The 26,031-nt window shown below is 44.4% G+C and overlaps 1 protein-coding gene across 1 annotated transcript in view; it reads left to right on the top strand.

The window, feature by feature from the left end:
- The window catches only part of Cdh13 (cadherin 13), a 967,076-nt gene extending 941,326 nt beyond the window's left edge, over nucleotides 1–25,750 (top strand). The window contains exons 12-14 of the mRNA XM_051201850.1: nucleotides 13,609–13,842; nucleotides 15,483–15,701; nucleotides 24,261–25,750. Coding sequence (XP_051057807.1) covers nucleotides 13,609–13,842; nucleotides 15,483–15,701; nucleotides 24,261–24,268 — 461 coding nt within the window. The 3' untranslated portion in view covers nucleotides 24,269–25,750. The remainder of the gene's footprint in view (nucleotides 1–13,608; nucleotides 13,843–15,482; nucleotides 15,702–24,260) is intronic.
- The last annotated feature ends 281 nt before the right edge of the window (nucleotides 25,751–26,031 follow it).

Here is a 26,031-nt window from a genome sequence, read left to right as displayed (position 1 = left end):
GTTACATATTGAGTCATTATTAAAATATATACATATTATATATAAGCAGCATGTGCATCATATACATATATATTTAGCAAACTAGGAAATGGCCTTAATCAGATCTGAGCTCATAGAAATTGCTGCAGTTCCAGACAACATCTTCAGAACAACAGGGAAAAAGACAGATATCAGGCTGTTGCAGGATCCCGAAAGGGTGTCCCTTGGGGGTGGGGGAAAGTAGGCAAGACACCAACAGACACAGGCATTGGGAACAAATTGAAACAACAAGCTCAGTTTATTCCAGGAAGGGGTAAGCTTTATGTATACCTCAGTCCTGCCCCAAGGGAGGAGATCCACTGGGCTGTCACCTGCTGAGGCAATGTGGTGGCTGTCCGTAAGTCCACTGCTATTGTCAAGGCCCTCTGGCGGACCCACGCTGACTTCAGGAAATGTCTACTATACATGTTCCTACTATCAGTCTAGGTAGACGGTCAGGAGATATCTACTGTGCATGCTCTAGGCCAGCTGTCAGGCCCATTGAGGCTTAGTTTTCCCACACCAGGCTTGGGAATTTAAGAATAAAAAATAAAAATCCTTTTTTCGCGGAGAGTGTTAGTGAATTTAACAAAGTTATCAGAGAAAAGACCAGTACAGAAAAGCGTTGGAAAGTAGAGTTTTCCTTTTTTGAAACAGGTTGTCACTATGGAGCCCTGGCTTCCCTAGAACTCACTATATACATCTGTCTGCCTCCGCCTCTGGAGTGCTAGCATTAAAGGCATGTGCCTCACCATGCCTGGTGGAAACAGAATTTTTAAGAGATCCGATGATGACAAAAATCCAATCAGCAAGACATAAACGTAAAGAAAGTCATCCGACTTTTCTACATTAAAGCTATGAATAACCTAAGAGGTTTTTGTGAAGCCAACTGTGGTGTGACTTTGGGGGATGGGGAGGAAGCTGTAAAATTAACATCTGCCATCAGGCTGGGGCAACACCGCGCGGCCCAAAGAATACAAGTACATTCAAGTCTGTCATGATGGGTTAGATGATTTTACTAGGGATGACTTACTGAGCAATAGGCTCTCTCTCTCTCTCTCTCTCTCTCTCTCTCTCTCTCTCTCTCTCTCTCTCTGTGTGTGTGTGTGTGTGTGTGTGTGTGTGTGTGTGTGTGTTGCCAACATTCCCCTCCTCCACCTAAGCTGAGAAGTTGGCACAAAAACTGGTTGCAGAGCGCCCTCTAGCGTTGAGGCTGTCAAGGTGCCCACAAACAAAGAAACCAGATACTGCACAGTTAAATGTTTATTCTCTTAGCAAAGGTTGCGTTGGTCTCTGAGAATACTGTGTAGCTGTGTAGCTTATGGTTTGCTTGCTGTCATCTGGCATCCAAAGCAACTAAGTATTGGCTTTCTGGGAGATGTAGAACTCTGGATTCAGAGGCCTAACCTATACATAAATGGGGAAGTATACCATGTTTATGGACTGGATACTTTGGAGCTATGGAAACACCAGTTATTTTCAAACTGTCCAAAGGACTGAGACACAATGCTGAACAAATTCCAATTCCTGATGGTTGGCTCTGTGTGTGTGTGTGTGTGTGTGTGTGTGTGTGTGTGTGTGTGTGTGTGTGTGCCTGTGTGTCTGTGTTCTGACTACAGAATGAGTATGGCAACACAAGGAGCTAAAAGTCATAAAGGCAATCCTGAGGATAAATTGGAAGACTTGCACTATATGGGTCCAGACCTATTGGGAAATGTTAGGGATTAAAACTGTATAGTATCTGCACACAGACTGATGAAATAGCATTCAGAAAAACAACGAAAATAGAAATCTTTTAGTTGCTTCTGCATTTCGTCCATCAGATTGCCTGAAAGGGGCAATATAAGGGAGGAGCAGCTTATTTGGGCTCATGACTTCAGAAGGCACAGCCCATCGTGGTGAAGAAGGCATGGTGGGTGATGTGGCTTTCCCCCAGTGACAGAACCACATGGCATCGGCGTCTTTTATACAAGCGTAGCTAGGGAAACCTAGAGTGCGGGCCCCAGCTGGAAGTAGTATGACCTTCAAGGACCTCAGTGACCTATTTCAACCCATGCAAGTCCCAAAATTTGAACTATCTCAAAGATACAACACTGACCAGATTTTCAAACATAGGAGCCATGGGGAACATTCCATACTCAAATCAGATCAGCCACACATGTGCAGTCCCTTATTATGACATGGGCAATAAAGACAGTCAAGAGGTGAGAAAGCAGGGTCTCCTCTTTCTTAAAGCACAGACAAGAACCAACTCTAAACATTGAAGTGAGATCATCTATCTTTGATTTTTAAAATGTATGAGTACATCCATGTCTTTAGTGTAAGTTTGGTTTTTTGTTTGTTTGGTTGGTTTTTGGTTTTTGGTTTTGTTTTGTTTTGTTTTGTTGAGACAGGGTTTCTCTGTGTAGCCCTGGCTGTCCTGGAACTCACTCTGAAGATCAAACTGGCCTCAAAGGCACAGAGATCCCCTACTCTGCCTCTGCTGGAATTAAAAGTGTGTGCCGCCACCACCCTGAGCAAATATTTTTAATGAAAAAAAGGTAAAAATACTAACCACACACACAAAAAGATAGACCAGTGTCAGAGAAATGGCTCAGTGGGCACAGATGTTTAATGCCAAGCTGGGCCTGAATTCCATGCCAATACCCAATACCCAAGTGGTAGAAGCAGAGAAGCAGCTCTTACAGTTTTCCTCTGACCTACAAGCCACTGTAGCATGCACACGTATGTACATGCACACACGTACATGCACACACACACACACCACATAAAAGCTAAAAGGTAGATCATGTGCATAAAAAATCAACTTTGTTTCATCATGTCCACCACTAAGCAAGCAAAAAGGCGATCCACACAAGGTGTGTGTAATGTGAAGCACTCCTACAGTGCATCAACACAGACAGTAGAGAATGGCTGCTTGCCAGCAACATGTACCAGTCCAGTAAATGCTGAGTCAGACACTCCACTCAGTTCACCAGGTAGCCTAAGTTAAATGCAATGTATACATTACAGTACAAACCAATAGAGGACATGCCATGCGGAACTGTGATATAAACATACACAGCATAGGTACAAAGTAGCTGAAATGACATAATAGAAAATAGCAAGCATTGGCCAGAAGGTTGAGCAGTCAGAACCCCTGTAGCTGGTGCAAGTTTGAATTGATACAATCACTTTAAACACAAACTATCACTAAAGCTGAGCACTTGGATGCACTCTGATTGGGCATTACATAGGGGGTTATAAAATATCAAACAAAAACATCTTCGTCCAAAGCACACATGTTAGAACGTGAAGGCCATCCGTAAGAATCCCAAGGCAAGGCAGCAAGATGGATCACTGGGTGAAGTGTTTCCATGCAAATATGAAGATGTGAGTTCAGGTTCCTGGGAAGTATGCAAAACCAAGCAGATCTGGTGGCCACCTGTGACCTCCACACACAAGAAGTTGTGGATAGGGAAAGAAGCCAGCTAGACCTTCAATTCCAGGTACTGTGAAGATCCTGCCTCAATAAAGTGGAGAGAGATCAAGGGAAGACCATCACCTTCAGCCCTACACACACACACACACACACACACACACACACACACACACACACCACATATGTACGTGTGTGATACCAACACACATCCCAAGAAGATGGAAATTTTTCCTACACTTCTAATAAAGTAGAACAAGGGATGTCTCATTCACACAAAGAAGTGTGCACAAACAGTAAGTGAATTGCCCACACCCACTTAAACAGATAGATGAGCCTCACAAACACAGCATTGAGCAAAAGATTGCATAGAAAAAGCTTCATGGGTCGGTCTAGACCAAAATGGCAGGCAGGTGAAGCTATCACATCACTTTGCAGGCTTCATGGTCGTGTTGAATAGGAACATTCCTCCAGCTTATATTTACAATATGTGAGTTATCCTGCCTCAATGGGAACTTTAAGAATGCAGGATGAAGGCTGGGGAGACGGTTTGATGGAGAAAGTGCTTGCTGGCATTTGGATCCCCAGAATCCATGCAAGTGCCAAGTGGGGGATGGTGACCTGTCTGTAATCCCACCTTTGAAAACAGAGACAGAACCCCTAAGCAAGCTGGCTAGCGAGACTAGTCATATGGGGGGGGGGGTCTGGGTTGGACCGAGAGACCCTACCTCAAAGGATGAAGTGAAAGAGTGATTGAGAAAGATTCCAAATATCAATCTTGGGTCCACACACATGTGAGCACTCACACATGTACATGGGCATGAGAAGAAGGGAAGAAATGCTTGGTGACAAACAGAGCAAGAATCTAGTCATCTGAGGTGGTGTAACCACGCACACTTTCCCTAAGAAACACCTTACCCTACCCTCCCAGAATCATATGGTCCCAGGAAGGACAGTCTTTGTCTTCTGATGGACCTGCTCTGCAGAACAGGATAGAGGAATTTCTACAGAGAAAACAGACAGGGAGCACGCCCTTTGCCGTCCAACACACTCCACATAAGTCTGCTTCTCCGGGTCAGAATGGCTATGGCAGAACTAAGAGTGTTTTCTCTTAAGTACCTCTTAGTGGCTAGAGCTGTGGAGTCTTGATGGAATTATATAAAAGCACTGACCAGGGCTGGAAACCTGACCTTTGGGCCTGCTAGCTTAGGGCTTCAGCACTCATACAGATAAAGTCTGGAGTCTTGCTTCTTTATGATGTGGACAAGGCGTAGAGGTGGTTTGAAGAGAAAAGGATGTTTTTTTTTTTTTCTCAACTGTTATCCATTTTAAGATTTATGTTTAATTATGTGTCTATGTGGGGAGGAGAGGTGTGTGCAAATGAGTGTGGGTGCCTGTGGTGGCCATCATAGGGTGTCTGGAGTTGCAGTTATGGGCAGTTGTGAGCTTCCTAGCATAGGTATTAGGAACTGAACTTAGGTCCTCCAGAAGAGCAGCAAGCACTACTAACAACTGGGCCACCTCTCCAGCCCCTGTCACCCATTTCAGTGAGCTGCAGATTACCTAAGCATATCATTTCCATGTAAACCAGACCTTTCATGTTGGCAAGCATTTCGTCTTCAGAGATGAACATTGCCACTCACATTATATGACCCAGACTTTCTGAAAAGGTTAAGATAGTGCCTTCAGAGCTCAAGACACCAGGGAAAGTCTTTGACAAGCACAGAATCGCTGCCCTGTCCTAGTAAGGGATGAACAACAACTGCCTTGCTTGTGAAATGAACCCTTTCCTCCCCAACTCTGCTTTTGGTTATGGCTTTCAACACAGCAATAGCAACCCTAACTAAGACAGTTGCCAAGAAGACAAACCAAGCTATAAGTGTCTAACAGCTATAAAATTAAAGTGTAATTGACCAAAATAATGGTTTTTCATAGACTCAGATATATCCCATCCCAATCTGTCCTTCAACTCAGTCCCCATGTGATGGATGCTCTGAAGATAACATTAGTTCCAAAGTGAAATATATACAATGCCTTTAGATGAATTAAAGAAAAGGCTACTGTGCAGCCCATAGTGAAATGGTGTCTGAGCTACCAAACAGCCTAAACCTTGACTTTAAAAGACCTCAACCTGTCTGCTGTCCTAACCCTTTTAGATCAGCATTGTAGGGGTGAGGAAGATTATTGAGATTGATTCTGCTTAAGAGATGCTGGTTTAGATAAAACCAGGTCATTTGTTACGATGGCACCCCAATTAAGCCAGCTTAACACCCCTTATTGTGGCTGTTGTAGAAAGCAAGGGAGGAAAGTAAACATCAGACATGGCCATCAGCCTTCCTGCTGTCAAGTACAGTGAAACATCAATCAGGTTGAAATTGCTGGCTACAATTTTGTCACTGAGAAAATGACTCAGTAAAATGACTCTTGAGATCTGGTGATAGAGAAGGAGGGGCATAGAGTTAGCTCTCCCCTCCGGCTCCTCAGGATGTGCCAACCCCTCATCTTAGCAGTGTGACTGCATCCATGAGACTAAAAGTCTCTCTGCCTGTTTTCCCATCTGCGTCATGAAGCTAATGCTGCTGGCCTAATGGGTTGTCAGAACAAGATAGAAATCAGGGGCTGGAGAGGCAGCTCAGTGGCAGAGTGCTTGTAGCAGAAGCATAATGGGTGTGGTTTTGATCCCCAGCACCCAGGTAAAAAAGCCAGGCACGGTGATATGTGCTTTTAATCCCAATGCAGCTGTGGTGGATGACTTCAGGTGGCTGTCAATTTGATACAATCTAGGATTACTGGAAAGAGTGTCTCGAGGATTTGCCTCTGTCAGGATGGCCTATGGGCATGTCTGTGGGGGCTAGTCTTAATTATGTTAATGAGATAGAAAGACTCACCTATTGCGGGTGGCACAAGAGCCTGGGTTTGGGTTCTGGCCTATGTAAGGGCAGAGAGAACGAATGAATGTATGCTCTTGACTTTGGATATGATGTGACCAGGCATGTCATGTTCCCTCTGCCTTGACCTCCCCGCAATGATGGACTGAGACCTGGATCTGTGAAACAGAATGGGCCTTTTCTCCACTAAGTTGCTTTTGTCAGAGTCCATGATGTGATGCGGGCTCTGACAGATTTAGACAACCACACCACTACATCCTTGCAGGTTGCATCCCATATTCCCCATGTAAATAGCCTCATCTTGTATACTGCCCCCCCACCCCCCCACCCCCGTGTGAAGCCATTTTAACTAAGATTCCCAAAGAATAGCCTATGCTGAATGCCTCTCGCATGGTTCTAGGCAGAAGTGGAACCAATGACTAGGACAACTTCCGACTTCCCCGCACTTCTTGGAGCTAGCTTGTGGGCGTTTTTCTGTATCCTGACATTTTGAAGTATACTTGAGAGATATATATGTTTGTGTGTGCATGTGTGTATGCCCGTGTGAGTGCATGCCTGTGAGTTGGGATCCATGTGGCCCAGTCTGGCCTTGAATTTGCTATGTAGCTGAGGATGACCTTGAACTTCTGATCCTCCTGTCTCCACCTCCTGAGTTCCAGAATTACAATTTTGCCTTCCACACCTGGTTTATCAACTACCCAAGAGACCCTGTTCATCTAAGGGAGATGCATTTGGGGTCTAATAAACTTAGGATACTGCCCTCATGTGTAAATCTGGCCCCTTGCATGCAGATGTTGACAGTAGGCTTATTTATAACAGGCAAAAATTAAAAATTCCCATTAACAATGAACACATGCACAACACATGGTCTATGCATATAGTGGGGTATGATCGGCCGTCAAAAAGAACAAAATGCTGAGATATAGATGATCTTCAGAAATACATTCAGCAAAGACCTGAAAATGTCATATACATGGGGTAGAGAGATGCTTGGTAGTTAAGAGCACCAGCTGCTCTTTCAGAGGACATAGTTTCAGTTCCCAGAACCCACATGGCAGCTTACAACACTCTGTAACTCCAGTGAATCTAACCCCCTCTTCTGACTTCCACGGACACTGCACACATGTGGTTTAGAGACATTCATGTAGAAAAAAAAACAGGTATAAAATAAAATTTTAAGATTGCACATTGCATATTCTGTTTATATGAAATGTCTGGAATAGTCCATAACAATTGAAAGTAGGCTAGCAATTGCTCAGAGCCAGCAGTGGGTAATAGCGTTAGTGCCAAGAGTCTCTTCTTGGGGACAATGAAAATCTCTAGGCTCCAAATGGGGTTCTGGTTACATGACTGTAAATTTACTAGAAAATCAATTTGCTGTAAAAATAAGTGAAGGCTGAGAGAAAGGGGAGTCATGCAGAATTGGAAAAACTATCTTTAATTCCTGTGTCACCTTTGGATCTAGCATTTCCTTTCTGGTTATTATAGCCCTCACAGTTATTGTAAAGAAAATTAGAAGAAGAGGAAGGTATTATTTTAATGTTCATTACCTGAGGAGATAATTGCCACTTGGGTTCTAATATATTCCCTTTTGATCTTTCTCCGGCCATAGATACATTTTTAAATTAGGATCACGCTATGTTTTCAGCTGTGTGTCTCATCTGTGAGGTATAAAGCTTAGACGTGTTCATGAGTAATGGAACCTACAAAATTAAAAAAAAAAAATGCCTGGCATTTGGGGAGTGAGCAAAATCCTGTTTTGCTAAAATTATGAATAAAACAAAATACATGTTTTTTTTGTTTGTTTTGTTTTGTTGTTGTTGTTGTTATTTAAGAGCTGGGCTGTCGCTCAGTGGTGAGGTATTTGCCAATCACAAAGGATGCCTCTGGGTTCATCCTCATTACCAAAAAGAAAAAGACTGACTTGCTGGGCATGGTGACACACCCCTGTAATCCCAGCTCCTGGGAAATAGAGGCAGTAGTATCTATAGGCCAAGGCCAGGCTTGGCTGTGCAGTGAGTTCAAAGCCAGCTTGTGCCAAGTGAGACCCTTCTCAAAAAGAAGAAGAGTGGAGGAAGGAAGTAGGGAAGGGAGGGAACCTGTGCCTGCTTTTCAATACATCACCACCCTGCTTTCCTCCCTCGTCCCTCTCTGTCTCACCTGGTACAGTCTTTGGGGATTAGCGTCCCCAAATCATGGAGCAGGTATTTTTGTTTGATTTCATAGCTGAAATGAGATCCTGTGAAAATCACATACTAAATGGTCTGATGTAGAAAGTAATGGATGACTCCAGGCAAAGTGACACATGACCCACAATCCCAATGAAACAAGACCCCGTTTGCATTTCACTAGGCTCTCTAAGCAAATACTGGCCCTGTGTAGGACTCTCCTCCTGCTGTTGTTTCTAGGAAACATGTATGCAACTTGACAGCCATCCACAGGTGCTAAACAACTCCACCTGATGGACAGTAATAGTAAAGGTGTCTGTTCATGACCCTCGATGATCACTAGGCTTGGCCTTGGTGCCAGCCCTCACCCTGCATGCTATCTAGTCATGGGGGGAAACACTACGACACAGTCCAGGTCCCTAATACATTGTCAGTTCAGTTAGCCACTGGGAACAGGAAGCTGAAAACCTCAAGTATGTTTAGAATGACTTAGCTAAGTGCCATTGTTGTTGTGGTGTTTTGTTGTTGTTGTTTGTTTGTTTGTTTGTTTTGCTTTGTTTTGTTTTGTTTTTAACGATTTGAAGGCTGGAGAGGCAGTCCAATGGTTAAGAGTGCTTGTTGCTGATGAAGAAAACCAGAGTTCAATTGCTGTCCTCCATATTAGGTGGCTCACAACCACCTGCAACTTCAGCTGCAGATCGAATGCTCTCTTCTGACTTCTGTGGACACTGCCTTCACATATGTATATTCTCATATATAGACATACGCATACACATATGCAAAAATGAAATAATAATGATGATGATTTTACTTACACAATGGACCCAAAATATTTCAACTCATAAAGGCAGAAAAAAATGGGGTGGTGCTGTCAGGATCTGGAGAGGGTGGTGGGTCCACTGTTCAGCTGCTGACAGAGGTTCAGTGAGGAAAGGTAAGGAAGTTTTAATGGTAGAGGGGTTTGATGCATGGCAGTGTGGGTGTTCTCAATGCCATTGAGCTGTACACAAAAGAGATGAGTATACATGTAGGTAACACAATGGCTCACACTATAAGATATAAAAGTAATAATGAGCATCTGGAGAGATGGCTCAGTTGCTAAGAGCAACAATTGCTCTTCCAGAGGGCCAGAGTCTAGTTCCTGGCACCCACATGGGGACTCACAACCTGTATCTCCAGTTCTAAGGATTCCGATGCCCTCTTCTGGCTTCTTTGGGCACCTGTACATAGATGCACATATCCATACATAAATAAAAATAAACTTTTAAATAACCCCAAATCATGGTTTACAGACTTTTGTTTGCTTTCCTAGTGGGAATGAGATCCTGTAAAAAAAGAAAAGTCAAACTACATAATAAATATTCTGACATAAGAAGTAAAGAATAAAGCCAGGCATAGTGCTACATACCTATAACTCCAGCACTCAGAGGTTAGAGTCAGGAGAATCCCAAGTTCAAGGCTAGCTTTAGCTGTGTAGTAAGTTTCATGACAACTTGAATTACAGAGCAAGACCCTCTCAAAAGAACAAAACACTATTGAATTAATTAGTTGCTTAATTAACCAAATTTAAACATAAAGGACAGCAAAAAAGACACTGTGCACATATGAGACCTAACTCCACAGGTCCTCACATGGGAGCCCATGCTGAGCCCTCTGCTCAGCACTTGCAGCCTCTGTAGAGCCCTCGCTGTGTCCACACTGCTCAGTGTGAAAGCAGCTGTGTGCCTGTGGATAAGGGTCAGTGACCGTCACTGGGTTCCCGGCCACCACAGTGAGGCCCAGAATGGCTCACATCTCAGAGGTCCTTTCAGCTCTCCACACAATCAGTCCTGAAACCCTGACACACCCAGCCAGAGCCCCACACCACGCTCAGGGCTGGAACTTCCTCCATGAGAGCTGCACATGAGGGTCAATCACCATCTATCCTGAGTGGCCAGCTCCTTTCTGGTCCACTATACATGTATCCAGGATTCTAGGCTCATTGTTGGTCTGCCATGCACATATCCTGGGTAACTGGCATGTTGTTAGTCTGCCATACATGTGTTCTAGGTGGATGACTCAAACTGAGGCTTTTTTTTCCCCTATGGAAATGGAAAGTCCATGAAAAAGAGGCACTGTCCTAACCAAGCTTGAGTTCCTAGATATGTCACAGAGTTGCCCCATGGACAGTGGAGGCTGCTGATGAGAGATAGGAGGGGGAAATACCCAGAAGCCCCAGGACTTCTAGTTATTTCTGGAGCCAAACAGCCTTGGAGAGAGCATTGCACTCTGAACTTTGCATGCAGCTTCTCTCCTTCCCTGACATAATAACTAGGGAAGCAAGTGGCAAGGTGACCCAACAGGTAAAGACACTTTGCTTTTGCCTCGCAAGCCTGACCACCCGACTTCAGTCCCCAGAAACGACTCTCAAAAGTTGTCCTCTGACCTCCACAAAGGTGCCATAGCTCCAGTGCAGGTACACACACACACACACACACACACACACACACACACACACACACACACAATAATAATAAAACACAATGAATTTAAAACCACTTGAACTCAGAGAGCAGGACAGGGCTTACTGAGAGGGCTTTGGCTCACCCAGTCTTTTCTTCTCACCCAAAGAAACAAGCTCCTTCTACTGACTGAGAAAAAGGCATCGCCAGCTGGCTGGGCAATAACACATGGGAAATTGAAGGCAGTCCTGTAATTAAGTTCACAAGAGGCCAATTCTTCTGGCCATATTTCAAACACCCGTAATGTCTCCTCATCCATTCTACCCAAACGACTTTACTTCATAATATATTCAGAGTGGGGGGAAAATATATATATAATGGGTTCTTCTGAGATATTCAATTAGTTCAATAAAAAGAGAAAAATAATTTTTCAGCAAAGAAATTTAGCCAAATGGCTGGAGCTGACAGTGAAAAACTGGCTATGGAGTAATTATGCATTTCTTTGGAGTTGTTGTTCTAACAAAAGTTAGCGCTGTGGCCCTTTAGGAAGAGCCCTCCCTGATGATTAATCTCACGTGTTCCTCTTCCATTCGCATTTGTTTGAATGTTCATTCTGCATCCATCTCTGGGCGTTAATACATTTCAATTCCCAGTGGTCCAGGAAGGCTCTCTGTTCTCATTGCTAACCACTCGTTCTTCATCTCCCTTCAAGCTGATTTCTCCCCCATTGATGAAAAACGAAACAAAACAAAAAAGACATGCCTGAAACATTCTCCTTGCAAAACCCCACTGCTTTTTCCTTTAGTTTTTGATTTGGGATTTCATTTTGATTTTGGTTTCTTTTTCTTATGGGTGGAGACTGTTGAAGCCACCTAGGCAAGTCTCAGATTCACCATTGCAGGCTAATTTTATGTCAGTTAGACACACGATAGAGTCATCTGAAAGGAGGTAATCTCTATTGAGAAAATGCCCCCACTAGATTAGCCTAGGGGTGAACCTGGGGTGCATTCTTTTTTTTTTTTTTTTAATTGATGATTGACATGGAAGGGATCAGCCCCATTGTGGGTGGTGCTGTCCCTGGACAGCTGGTCCTGGGTGCTGTAAGAAAGCATGCTGAGCAAGACATAAGGAGCAAGCCAGTAAGCTAGCCCTCCTCCATGACCTCTGCATCAACTCCTGCCTCCAGGATCCAGCCCTGACTTCCCTCAATGATGGACTATACCTGTAAGATGAAGTAACCCTTTCCTCCCCAAGCTGAATTTGGTCATGGTGTTTTATCACAGCAATAAAAAATAAAAAAAAAAAAAATCCTCCTGCCTCAGCCTCCCAGATCATTTTCTTATCTTGCGGTTCATCTCCCCTATGTTTTCTCCAAAGCCACCATCTGTCTATAAGCTTCAGGATCCTTTCTAGAATTTCCAGAAAGACTTCTAACAGCTCCAGAATTTCTCCTGAGCCCTGCATTTCTGCACAGTATGTTGAGTTTGAGGGACCATTAGCACAATAAGAGGTGGACATGCGGTCTGCTAGCAGCTTTTCTCTTCCTCCGATGGCCTCACTTGAGCCCCTATTCACTAAGACAAGGTATTTTCCCTGTGCAAACTGCCTATATCATGCCCCTCTTACCCACTGTGGATACCCTCTTCTGACAGCACCTAGCATCTCCTATCCATACAGCTGTGTGTTTTCTAACAGTGAGTCAGGTTAGGTTGCTCCACAGCCCCCTTTTTCTTAATTATCTTTGGTGTATGGTTGCTTTACTGCATATATCTCTGTGCCTCGTGTGCATGCAGAGCCCAGGGAGGCCATAAAAGGGGAGTTACAGAGTTGTAAGCCACCATATGGGTGCTGGGAATAGAACCTGGGTCTTCTGGAAAAGCAACCAGGGCTCTTGACCACTGAGCCCCCTCTCCAGCCTCACAACTCCCTTTTAAAACCTCTGGTGGTAGACAGAGGGGAGATGGCTGAGAAGTAAAAGGCACATTCTGCTGATTCTAATGACCTGAGTTCAATGCCTGGGACCCACAAGGTAGAAAGAAAGAACTGACCCCCCCAAAATTGTTCTCTGACCTGCACAAGTACATACACATACACAAAGACATGCAAACACACAGTGTAATAAAAAAATCATTTTAAATAATTGTGTCAAACACATTGTGTCACCATCATTTGGAGACCATCTGTATTAAAGAAGTATATCTGATCCTTATGGAAGTGGTGGAAATGTACACGCTTGCAATGTGATCTACAAATTGGTTCTAACTTTTCTAAGTGGCCATTGGAAGCCAAGTTTGGTGACACACGACTGTCTATAATCCCAGTGCTTAGAAAGGTGAGGCAGGAAGATTGTCACTTGCAGGCCAGACTGAGCTACAGAGCAAGACACTGTCTCCAATAGCCAAGGGCTGAGTGGAGGTGTACTCGGTTATAGAGCACTTGCCTTACATGTGCAGTTAGTCGCACATGCCTGTGATTCCAGCACTCAGGAAGCTGAGGCAGGAGGATCAAAGGTTCAAGGACAGTCCTGGCAAAAGTGTCATCTTTTACTGTCAACCCAGTTGTAACGGTTACTAACCAATGAATACAGAATGCACCAGGTATTTATCACAGAAAGCGCCCTGGTAGGCCACTCTCCTGCTACACCATTGGCTCATTAATGCCACCTTTTCCCACAGGCAACCCTCCTGCCACAGGCACTGGGACTCTACTGATAACCCTGGAGGACGTCAACGACAACGCTCCCTTCATTTACCCAACGGTGGCTGAAGTCTGTGACGATGCCAAAAACCTCAGTGTGGTCATTTTGGGAGCTTCAGACAAGGACCTTCACCCCAATACAGACCCCTTCAAGTTCGAGATTCATAAACAGAGTGTCCCTGATAAAGTCTGGAAGATCTCCAAAATCAACAGTAAGTCAGCAACTATAAATGGCCAATCTTTGTTATTCCAGCTTTGAACTTCTGACAGAGGTGCCCATGGGGTTTCTGGTGGGGTGTGTGTGTGTGTGTGTGTGTGTGTGTGTGTGTGTGTGTGTGTGTGTGTGTGTAGTGCTGAGTTTTTTGACCTGGATAAGAAAACCATCTGTGGAAATACTGAATGTCAGCCTCTTGCCAACACAAGCACAGCTGTTCTACCTTCAGTTTCCTTCCTTTCCCTTTTCTTCACCTTAGGTGGTGTGTCCTCACTCTAGTGACTACTGTGATCCCAGCATTCCCTGGACCATTCGATTCTCCCTACATTTTTACTAGAGTGTCTAGTTGGAGGCCAGTTCTTTGTCTTTCCTCTTCCTTTTTTGCTTTAATCATCACAGGAGTAGATAGATAGATAGATAGATAGATAGATAGATAGATAGATAGATACTTACAAGACTAGATAAATGGCTCAGTGATTGAAAGTACTTCCTGCTCTTGCAGAGAAACCCAGTTCCATTCCCAGCACCCATGTCAGGTGATTCACAGCTACCTATAACTTCAGCTTCAAAGGATCTGACCCCCTCTCTGAACTCTGAGAACACCTGCACACACAGACACATAAATAAAAACAAAACAAGTCTTGAGAGAGCTTGAGGAAATGCTCTTGCCATGTAGCCCAAGTTAGCCTTCCTCTTGCCTCGGCCTCTCTGGGGATTACAGGCATTCATCACAACAGACAACTCTCATGCATTCTTTCTTTGCAACTGACTTGTGCTGAGCATGGTCCAGAAGCCCAGTCTCAGCCTTGGCAAGCTGGGCATCCTGCTTCCCAGGTCTCTCCTGGCCCCACTGACTCACTGAGTTGGGAGCAGTGTTCCCACTGACACTCAGCTTTGCTAGGTTGCCAGCCCATCTCCTTTCATTAGGCACTAATGACAAGAACATCATGGTGTCTTAGGAAGCTTGTTAAGGCCGCAGCACTCCCTTGCTTCCTGTGAAACTCTTCCTTCTTGACTCAACCTTGCCAACCTTGCCTTTGATGATTGCCATATGCCCCTCTCTCAAGGTGACTGCCACAAGCAATCTCTCTTTCTCCCTGCCTTTCCATCTGGGTGGGTAGAGTTGAAAATGTAACCCAACATTGATCGCCAGCCTAACTAATTATGAAGCACCCTTTCCTCCTGGTCGTCCCATCCATGTCCCTTCCCAGCTACAACTGAGTTCGCCTTGTCTTTATGAATGAGCTTATCCTGCTGTAAATGCCATCAGAGTTCACTTTTGCACCAGTGATAGAATGGGGCTGTGAGAGGTGGGGTGAAACTGTATTGTATAATTGAGCATAGACATCTCTATTTAAGAAAGTCTAGATAGAGTCTGTTGTTATTGTTATAGCACCAAACCACAAAACTGTCATGATGAAGACATTGTCTCAGAGTCAGTCATTCATCCCATGCAGCCTGTTGCCACTATGTGTATGAAATGTGGCTACTGCCACTGAGGAACTGAGTGAGTGTGTTTTACTTGATGTTAGTTGATTTCATTTGAGCACACTTATGACTGTAAGTTGTTTGCACAGAGTGAGTTCTGTGCACACCAAGGCCCCAGAACCTCACTCACAAGGACTGCCTGTCTTCCAGACACCCATGCCCTTGTGAGCCTGCTTCAGAACCTGAACAAAGCAAACTACAACCTGCCCATCATGGTGACAGATTCAGGGAAGCCACCCATGGCAAACATCACAGACCTCAGGGTGCAGGTGTGCTCTTGCAAGAACTCCAAAGTGGACTGCAATGCGGCGGGGACCCTGCACCTCAGCCTCAGCTTGCTGCTGCTCTTCTCTCTCCTTAGCTTATCAGGTAAGTTCACATGACTCCAGCATGCTTATGTGTGTCCATGAATTTTTACCACACACAGTCTGTCTCTTCCATATGTCTTCCCAAGGAAGTCTGTCCCCAGATCTTCAGTTGATGTCTGTATGGTTGAAACTCTCACATGTAAAAGTGTTCCAGCCAATGTCTGAAGGAATCTGAGTGGCCTCCTGCCGGCCAAAGGAGATGTCAAAAGAGGAGCTGCTATTTGGCAAACCAGCCAGCAAGCAAAACTTCCCATAGATGCCACTCCACTTGGTTAGAACTAATAAACACACAAACACACACACACACACACACACACACACACACACACAAACACACACACACACACACCAAAATTGGCCAACTGCTCTTCCACAGGCCGTAGCTTTTCCTGTTCTGCTTTGGATGTGAAATATCCTGCACAGACTCATGTGGTCAAGTACTTGATCCCCAGCAATTGACATTTTTGGGGATGCTGGGGATCTTTTGGGTGGTATAACCTATCTGAAAGGAATGGACTGCTTGTGAGAGGTGAAGGATGATGTTAGGCATTATATCCTATCCCTGCTTTCAGCAAGAGTTCTCTTCTTCCTGGTTGACCCCCTGTGACAGTGTCTCGTGGCTCTATTGCCTCAGACTGAGCTGTTTGTCATCAGTCCTTTCCTGATGGACTATGTCCCATGAATTGTGAGCCACAATAAGCCCCTTCTTCCTTCCCTAAGTTGTTTCTGGAAGGTATTTGGTCCCAGCAAGGAGAAAGATAACTCATACAACACACTTGTAAAGGTTGCCAGTGGTGGGGTTGGAGAGATGGTTCAGCAGTTAAGTACTGGCTGCTCTTCCAGAGATCCCAGGTTCAATTCCAAGCACCCATATGGCATCTCACAACTCTCTATGACTCCAGTTCCAGGAGATCTGACACCCTCACTCAGGCATACATACAGGTAAAACACCATTGTACATAAAATAAAGTTGCCAGCAGACATAGATAGAAGATGGGCTAAAAGAAAATATGTATTTTGACCAAGCATGATGTTGTTTAATCCTTCACTTGACCCAAACCCACAGGAATAGGGTCCTGAAAGGTAAAGTACTGAGGAAAGTACTGAGGGATGAGAAATAAAGACAAAAGCTGGAAGCAGGAGATTGCTTATGCCAAACAAATGTATCAAGTACAGCATCTGATATACCATTTGTAGGGAGAGAAAGTCAGGGTCAGCAAAGAGCAAGTCAGACAATGTTGACAAAGAACACCAGGATACCTCAGACACAGCAGACTTAGGAATGATAACCACATCCCTTGAGAAAAAGTCTAGTTCCCAACAATGGAAACCTTAACTAACTCCTTTGAGGCCCTGGCCCCAGCCCCAGCCCCAGTTCCAGACCAGACCTTACGAAGTCTGCCCCTAAGCAAGAACAAGGACACAAAACTGGTGTTCCCTTTGCTGGTCACCAAGGCCTCTGAAAAAGCCTTGAATCAGTCTGGCTCCCAGCATTTAATGGATTTTATGATGGTGTGTGGCCTTTAATCCCAGCACTCAGAAGGCAGAGGCAGGTGGATCTCTCTGAGTTTAAGGCCAGCCTAGTCTGCATAGTAAGTTCCAGGCCAGCCAGGAATACATAGAGAGACCCTGTTTCAAAAAAAAGAAGGACACAAGGGAGGGAGGGAAGGAGGGAGGAAGGAAAGGAGGGAGGGAGGGAGGGAGGAATGAAGGAAGAAGATAATATCTATAACTCATGCCTCCTTTTGGTGACTGGTAGTAACTATGATACAATGACACATCACTCTGAGCAGAGAAACTACTAGGCTGAGTAATATAAGTCAAAGAATGAAGTGAGTCTGCATGGCTGGGCTCTTCTATGTGAGGGACATCAATCCCGTTCTGACATTGGCCGTTGCTTTGCTGCCCAAAAGGCTCTGAATCCCTGGCATTTAAATTTTGAGAAATTATTGATGTAACCATAAGATAAAAAAAAATTGATGGAAAAGAGAACACAGCATATTACATCTTGGTGTCAGGGTGGGTAGGCCAATAGGAGTCTCACATTTCAACATCTGACATTGGCAGTGTGTGAAGCTCTGTGTGGGACCAGAGCTCTGTGAACAGTGAGTCACTGGCTGTCAGTACTCTGCATCTTCCAAACAGAACGGGTCATCACCCCTCCTCCCACCAACCTCTGATGACTGTGCCATCATCACCCCCACCATCCCACAATCCTAAAGGCTCCTTCTAAGTCCTCCAGTTCCATTCCTACCCCTCCCCCTCATCTTAGGTCCATCTGTCTTCGATTGCTGCCATGACGACCTCATTGTCTTCCTAACTCCATGCTTATATGAGAGTTTGAGGGAGCGATGGATGCTCTCTGAAATCTTCCCTGTCAGTCAGTAGAGGGAGGATGAAGAGCTGAGTCTGGAGATGGATAAGTTAGAAAATGCTGTAAGAATTCATCAGGCTTCATATGTGATGGAGCATGGGAAAGCAAGGAGCATGGGGCAGGTCAGCTACCATGAGCAAATACTGAAGTGACTCATGTGATACTCCCTTGCTATGCTGACAGAATCTTAGTCCTGGTTCTGGGGATCTGGAAAGTCTCCTTCATGAGCAGACACCCCTGATGGCATGTGTACACCCGGCTGATTTGCTAATAGACACCATTAGCCTGCAGGTCAGCCCTGTGTTGTATCAGCTGCAGAGATGGGGGGTGGATCTCACACCAGCTGCATGCAGAACATCAAGGGAACTTTTAATATGTCTCTCCGAACACCCTGACTCTGCTCCACTCTAGCACTGGAGGTGTGGCTCAGAAAGCTACTCACATCAAAGGCTCATAGAGTGGCAGATAATAAATGCACATGGGGAGTCAGATCCCTGTAGTGTGTGGAGTATCTTATCATAGAGGTTCCTGGGCTTCCTGACAACCCTTTGCTCCGTCCACAGTATGGGCATGTGCTGTGTCCCTGGGTTGATTCTTCAATAAGGAGGAGGAGAGTGAATTTCAGAATATGTAAGTGAAGTTATTTGTGCTGGTGATGCTATGAAAGTTCTAGTCCAGGTGAGTGTTGGTGAGCCACCATAAGCCAGCCTTAAGGAAGGTTTTTATGGCAATACCCTTCCTAAAAGATAATTAAGAAGTTTATAGAGTTTAACCATGAATAAAACAGAAAGTTCACTTAAATATCACCAAGAGCCAAAAAAAAAAAAAAAAAAAAAAAAAAAAAGCCAGACTGTGGTGGCACACACCTTTAATCCCAGCATTCGAAAGGCAGAGGCAGATGGACCTCTATGAATTCAAAGCCAACCTGGTATACAAAGTGAGTTCCAAGACAACTATGGCTGTTACACAGAGAAACCCTGTCTTGAAAAACCAAACAGGAAAAAAAAAAAATAGGAAGAGTTCAAGACACAAAATGGGTCCAGATTTGGTATTTGGGTATTTCCCGAAAACATTAGATTAGATTAGATTAGATTAGATTAGATTAGATAAGATTAGATTAGATTCTCAGCTCAGCCATGAGATGTGAAAGAATTTGGGAAAAGGAGAAATAAGCTAGTATGGTCTGTTTTATGTCTAGTAAAGTGACAGATGTCACCAAGTGTGACACGCTGAGTGGATACTCCAGACTCACATAGTGGCAGGAGAGAATCAGTTCTACCAAGCTGTTCTCTGATGTCCTAATGTACAGGCGCACACACACACACACACACACACACACACACACACACACACACCACAACACCCAACAAATGTATTTTAACAATTTAAGCATGAACTTCAAACTATATCACAGGAGCCAAATCTGGCCGACCACCTGTGTGTGCTTTAACAAAGTTTTGTTAGTACACAACCCCATGCATTTATTCACATGCTGTCTGTGGTCACCTGCTATCACAATGGCAAAGGTACATTTTTCCACAGTGACTGCATGACCTGCAAAGCTAAAAACATTTACTACCTGGCGCTTTTCAGAAAGAGCTTGCCAATGCCCGCCTTCGAGCATCATCCACAAAACTTCAGCAGTTGTAGAAGAGGCTGATACCAGACAGCATGGGAACTGAAACTGAGTCCTCTTCTCTCCAAACAATATTCAGGGTCACATGGCCTGGCATCAGCACCCTGATGTTTGCAGCTTGCTCCCCCTATGCTCTTCACTGGCCTGATGATTTTATTCCACTTTATAGATGAGAAAATGGATGCTCAGAGAGGCAAGTCAGTGGGGGGGGAAGCCAGCATTGGCCATAGGACTACCTCCTTTATGGAAGTAGAGGCCAGACATTTGCATTTACCATAGTACAGATGGCTTTCACCAAAGACGGAGAATTGACTGGAAGCCTCTGTATACCCTTCTCTGACCTCTGTTTTTAAAAAGGAAATAAAATTAATAGCATGGAGAGTGGTTAAAAATGTAAATTAAATTATCATTACTGTCTATTTTTCCATCTCAGTTACATACTGACGGCATTGGAGGACTGCAAGAACCTTCCATGAGTGCCTTCCATGTGGTGGTGGTGGTGGTAGTGGTGGTGTTCCAATCACAGCTGTGGTTGGACATGAACAAATCTCTGCAAAGAGATCTAAAGGAAGGGACCTGCTCAGAAACCTTTTTATATGTGACTTTAGGCTTAATTCACCAGAAATGGTAAGAGTATGGCCTGAAGATTAGGCAAAGAATCTTACAGATTCCAAAATTTAATGGCCTCGTGTTTGGGGGAGGCAGGAGGCCACTTAAGAACAACCTCTGTCACTGTCACTGTAAAAAAAGATGGAGGCAGGGGGGATGGTTCAGTAGGTAAGGTATTTAACTTACAAGCATGAGATTATGAGTTCAATTCCAAGAACTCACATTTTTTAAAAAGCCAGAGTAGTAGCTGTCACACCCATAGTGCTGGACAGAGGAGACAGGAGGATCCCAGGGGCTCAGTGGGCCAGTCAGTCTAGACTACATGGCAAGCCTCAAGCCAGTTATAGACTCTGACTCAGAAAGATGGGCAGCATCTGAGAATGACACTTGAGGCTGTTTTCTCTCTACCTATGCATACTCCTGTATACAAGGATGAGACTAAAGAAGGCTGGAGAGACGGATCCGTGGTTGAGGAGCTAGGTTCCCAGCTCCTACATTGGACAACTCACAACCTCCTGGAACTCCAGCTCTAAAGGATCCAATGCTCCCTTATGGCATCAGGGAGTACACTCACACACACACACACACACACACACACACACACACAATCCCAGCTGCTCAGCCACACCACAATCAAGGGAGCTCTCTTTGCTATTGATCCCTCCCTGGCATCCAGATTTCGCCTAAGCTGCTTTCCCTAATGATAGCCTCGCCTTTTTCTAAAATTCCCTAGAGTATGTTTACACTTTGTTCTCTTCTAATGTGAGATGTGTTGTGGACACAGGGAGAATCCTAAATTACAGAAGCAGCACAGAAAGGCTGTGCTGTGCCAGGAGATGACCCCAGGCAGGCTTTGCACAGACACTGTGGTCCTTTAAAACAGGTCGACTTTAGGGACAATGATAGCTGACCCTTGAGGGATTTCTTTGTACCACATGCATGCAAGCAAAATACTTTACATAAATTATATAGATTACCTCATGGAATCATCTCAGCAGCCCTGGGAGGTGGATCATTTACATGATCATCTAAATTGACTTAAAATAGGGATTGGAGACTCTCATTTAAAAACAAAGGGCTACAGACTAATTTAATGGATTTTATTCAGCCCCATTTTTTTTTTATTTTAACCAAGTTGTCCCCTAAGGAACAGCTGGTAATGTCTAGAAATATTTTTCATTATCATGACGAAGAGGATGCTGCTAGTGGCATCTAGTGGAGAAAGGCCAGGGACAGAACTAAATGTCCTCCAGAGGATGAGATGGATGACACCCTGTCCCAAATGTTATGAGTGCCAAGGCTAGGAAGCCTAATGTGGCCTTTAGCAGGCATGAGATGTCAGAAGCATGGCAGCACCTGGCAGGATGCATGGCATTTGACCATTTAAAAACCTAAAAGGGACTGGGGTTAAGGAGATGGCTTAGCTAAGTGCTCACTAAGCAAGCATGAGGACCTGAGTTCAAATCCCCGACACACCCCCCTCATAAACTGCAAAACATGGTGGTGCATGCCTTTTTCCCAGTGCTGGGATATGGGGACAACTGGATCCCTGGGACTTGCGGGTCAGCCGGCATAACCAAATCAGTATGATCCAAGTCAGTGAAAGACCCTGGCTCAAAAAATAAGGTGAAGAGTGATTGAGGACAATACCTGACTATGATCTCTGGCCTCCATAGACACATGCAAACATACACACACATACATACATACATACACACACACACACACACACACACACACACTCACTCACAAACATACGCACACAAAAAAGGCTATTTATGTATACAATCTGAGCTGGACATGGTGGTTCACACCTGTTACCCCAGCACTCAGAAGGCATAGGGAATAAAGGCCACCTTGGCCTACATAGTAAGTTCCAGGTCAGCCTGGGCTATGAGACCTCAGAATAACAACAAATGTAAAAAATAACCTTACTACACATCTTGAAAATTGTTTGATTTACAGTCGTCTGGCAGCAGATCTGACCATTGTAAGGAGGGAAAAACCACCTCAGGGGGAAGTGCTGGGCAGAGGGTCCTGTCTTCAGTGGTTGGAGGTGGACCCAGAGTATCTCTGAAAGAGTTGACCAAACCCAAATTAGTAACAGCCTGCAAGTGCAAGTGGGTTCCTTCTCTCCTCCGTGTAACAAAAGTCCAAGAGGAAGAGGGCTTTGTCACTATCTCTGAATATGATAGTTTCCTAGGCTTGGTGAAATCCATGGCTGGGGCTGGCATCAGCACAGCATTTACTGGAGTTCCATGAACACATCCATGCTTACAGGCAGAAAACTAGGCGAAGAAACTGGATCTAGGGATCCTGAGGACAAAGCTCCTCTGGAGCCATGAAGCTTAGATGAGTAGAGAGAGCCCTCACAGATGGCATGATGTAGGGATCATGAGCAGGAACTATGATGCTGGTCTGTTAAACACGCCATTCATAGGTACCACTTGTATATCATGTCCTCACAGCCCACAGGATATCTCATTTCCTTGGGATTACAGAGCTGTACACATGTGGATGGCTGAGTAGGAACATATAATGATGTCGTGATCCTGGTCCCTGGAGCTAGTGAACAAGTCACCTTACTTGAGAAAAAAGACATTTTTCAGGCATAATTAAATCGTACATCTTGAGACGGGGAGATACCCTGGATGGTAGGGCCAGGCTGATGTAACCACACAGTCCTTACATGGGGGCCAAGAAGCAGCCATGTGATGATGGCAACAGGGAGACAGAGGCAGAGAGACAAGATGCTACATCCCAGGCTTTGAACTTTAAGGAATCACAGAACACATCTTCCTCTAGATTGTCAGCTGATGAGGAGGTGACTCTTTTTCTAAAGCCCTGGGAAGGAATGCAGCCCTGCTCACATCACACATTGGCATTAAATCCATGAGGTTCATTTCAGGACTGTGACTTCTAGAACTATCCAAGAGTATATACATGTGTGTGGTTTGAGGTTCATGGGACTGTGGCTACTTGTTTTGTCAACAATAGGAAATAAGAGGCAGAGGCAGGCGGATCTCTATGAATTCAAGGCCAGCTGGTCTACAAGAGCTAGTTCTAGGACAGCTTCCAAAAAAAAAAAAAAAAAGTCACAGAGAAACCCTGTCTTTGAAAAACAAAAAACAATAGGAAATGAATCTGTTGTTTCAAAAACTACTGGCAGCTCTTTGCTCTGTGGCAGAATATATATATATGGTCAGATAGAAGATTGATAGATAATAGATAGGTGAATAGATAGATATATAGATGATTGATAAAAGAAAAATAGATGACAGACAACTATCTGATTCATTGAATAAAGGCAGATAAATTGATTGAAAATAGACAGATAGATGATATGTAGGTAGATAGATGTCTGATTGATAATAGATCTACCTGCTTGATTGATGACAGATATCTGATTGATCAATGATAGATGGATAGATGATAGATAGATACATAGATAGATAGATAGATAGATAGATAGATAGATAGATAGATAGATGACAGATTGATAGATGAGAGCTGGGGATGCATCTACATGGGATCTCTGGGCTCTGTTCAGTGTATTCCTAGCTCAGCACATCCGTGCTAATGATCAGAACACAATGCTCAATTGTAGCAGCGCCAACAGCTGCTGTTAGTCTCAGGGAAGAACTTTGATTCCTGAAGCCATCAGCACTTCCGGAAGGTGACTTTTATGTTATTGAGGGGTGCGCTGGGCCTCACATACCAAGAAGTCCCATACCACTGGTCTATAATGATAGCCCTAAGTTCAACTTCTTTAGATGTAGCCAGTAAAATAATCCTGTCTTCAAATGCCACACTAAAGAAAAAGATAATGTTCAGGCGAATGTGGTATGTGTTGGAGCCTGTCAATCACTGGTCTGATTTAGTTGAGTGTTTTGAAGTGAGTTGTGATAGTCCCCACCTAATTCTGTGCCTTCTCCACTCAGGTCTGTGAGAATGCCGTGTCTGAAGCTTGACTCCCAAGTTGCCATAGCAACAGGAAAAAGAAAAAAGTCTATCCAAATCTGAAGATTGCCGTTTACAGCTCTCAAACTTCACAACCAGGCCTCAATTGTTCCACATTCTCCTTTTTCTTTGCAATTTCATTTAATCTGTACCTCATCATTTGACAGCATCTTCCTTCTTCCTTTGATTAATGGAACCCTCTGGATTTGCCCTGAATGTTTAAAGATCATGCAAGTCACTGGACCTTAGGGAGCAGGAACAATGACTACTTTTTCTGATGCGTCCACACGTTGCTAGACAGCACTCCACCCATGCAGCTGTGCAGTGGGTTTGTATCTGTATGTAGATGGGTATCTGTCTGTGTATGTACTCAGTATTTATGTAGAAGACTGCTTTTGAGATGGTTAGACAGAGGAGGCGGAAGCTCAGACAACTGAACTTTCCAGCCAAGGTCAGTCCACTGAGCTGTCACCCAGCTCCAGGGGCCTGCTCAGACTAAACACTGAATGCTGACCAACCAGCCAGGCAGGTCCAGGAGTTGTGGATGGGGAAGGGGCAAGAGAAAGAAGTCTTCCCTCCTTAGTAGGATCACCACCACTTCCCACTACCACCAAATGCCATGGTCCTGACTCCCAGGTGGGGAGCAAGGAATCAGAAGCTAAGGGCTGAACTATTCTCCCATGGGCAAGTGTCTGTAATTTTACCACCCCCAGACCCAGAGTCCTACAGTCTTTAAGATGACACGGATCATGGTGGAGCCCCTCTCCTTCCCTGGTATATGTACAAATGTCACTGTGGTGTACCTATGAAGAGACCAACAGGTACCATCTTGTATGCACATATATTACCCACACATGTACACGAGCATTACACATATCCACGCCGTTTGTTTCATATATACAGGCATAAAATAGAGTAAACCCAGGTAGTTTTTAAAATACCCTCCCGTGTGACTACCGTTGTTCGCCAAGCTGAGAATAAAAAGTTGTTCATTATGTCTGGAAAGGAATTAAGTTTTGTCCTGTGAGCATGTCAGGCTAAGAAGAACGTGAATGCTCCCACTGAGATTATCTTCTCTTTGACAAACTGTAAATGAACCATCGAAGCTCACACCAAATTTTTTTCTGTCAAGTGAAGCTAGTGCCAGCCTGTGGCTTTGAAGCTCAGAATGAGCTAGGGGAAGGTAAGGGTCTTAGTATATTTTAATGCTGTTGCTTACAAAAGGTTTTAACCCCACACACACCTGCGCACACATGCTTTCTTATGCAATCTATGTTGGCCCTGTGCTCTTTGAGTTCACTTTCTGCGGGCAATAGAGTCATATGTTGTCTTTGTTGTAGTGAGATAAAGCGAGTAGAGGTCCACATACAGCTCTTTATTGCCATAGTCAATCTTTTTGGACCATATAGAATGCAGAGATTTTTTTTCATTAAAATAAATGGGTATCAGTGGTTAAAACTGCTGGGCAGTAGCTCTCATCTGATTTCTATGTTGTGTCTAGTATGTCTGACGCTGGATTAACATTTTGAACTTCTCAGGATCCCCTGTCTATCTGGGTCTAGAAAGCTGGAAGGGGCAGCTAAAGACATGGCTCAGTGGTTAAGAGTGTTTGCTCCTCAACATGAGGACTAGTGCTCAGATCTGAGTAGCACCCTCAAACCAAGCATCCCCACAAAAGCACTAACTGTATCTGGGAAGAGGATTGGATAGAGACAGGAAGATCACCAGGGCTTCCTGGGCTCCAGTCTAGCC

This window comes from Phodopus roborovskii, unplaced genomic scaffold (genome assembly GCF_943737965.1).
Source record: "Phodopus roborovskii unplaced genomic scaffold, PHOROB, whole genome shotgun sequence".
Classification (NCBI taxonomy): domain Eukaryota; kingdom Metazoa; phylum Chordata; class Mammalia; order Rodentia; family Cricetidae; genus Phodopus; species Phodopus roborovskii.
The sequence above is the reverse complement of the archived record's forward strand: the minus strand, read 5'-3'. Positions and strand labels throughout refer to the sequence as shown.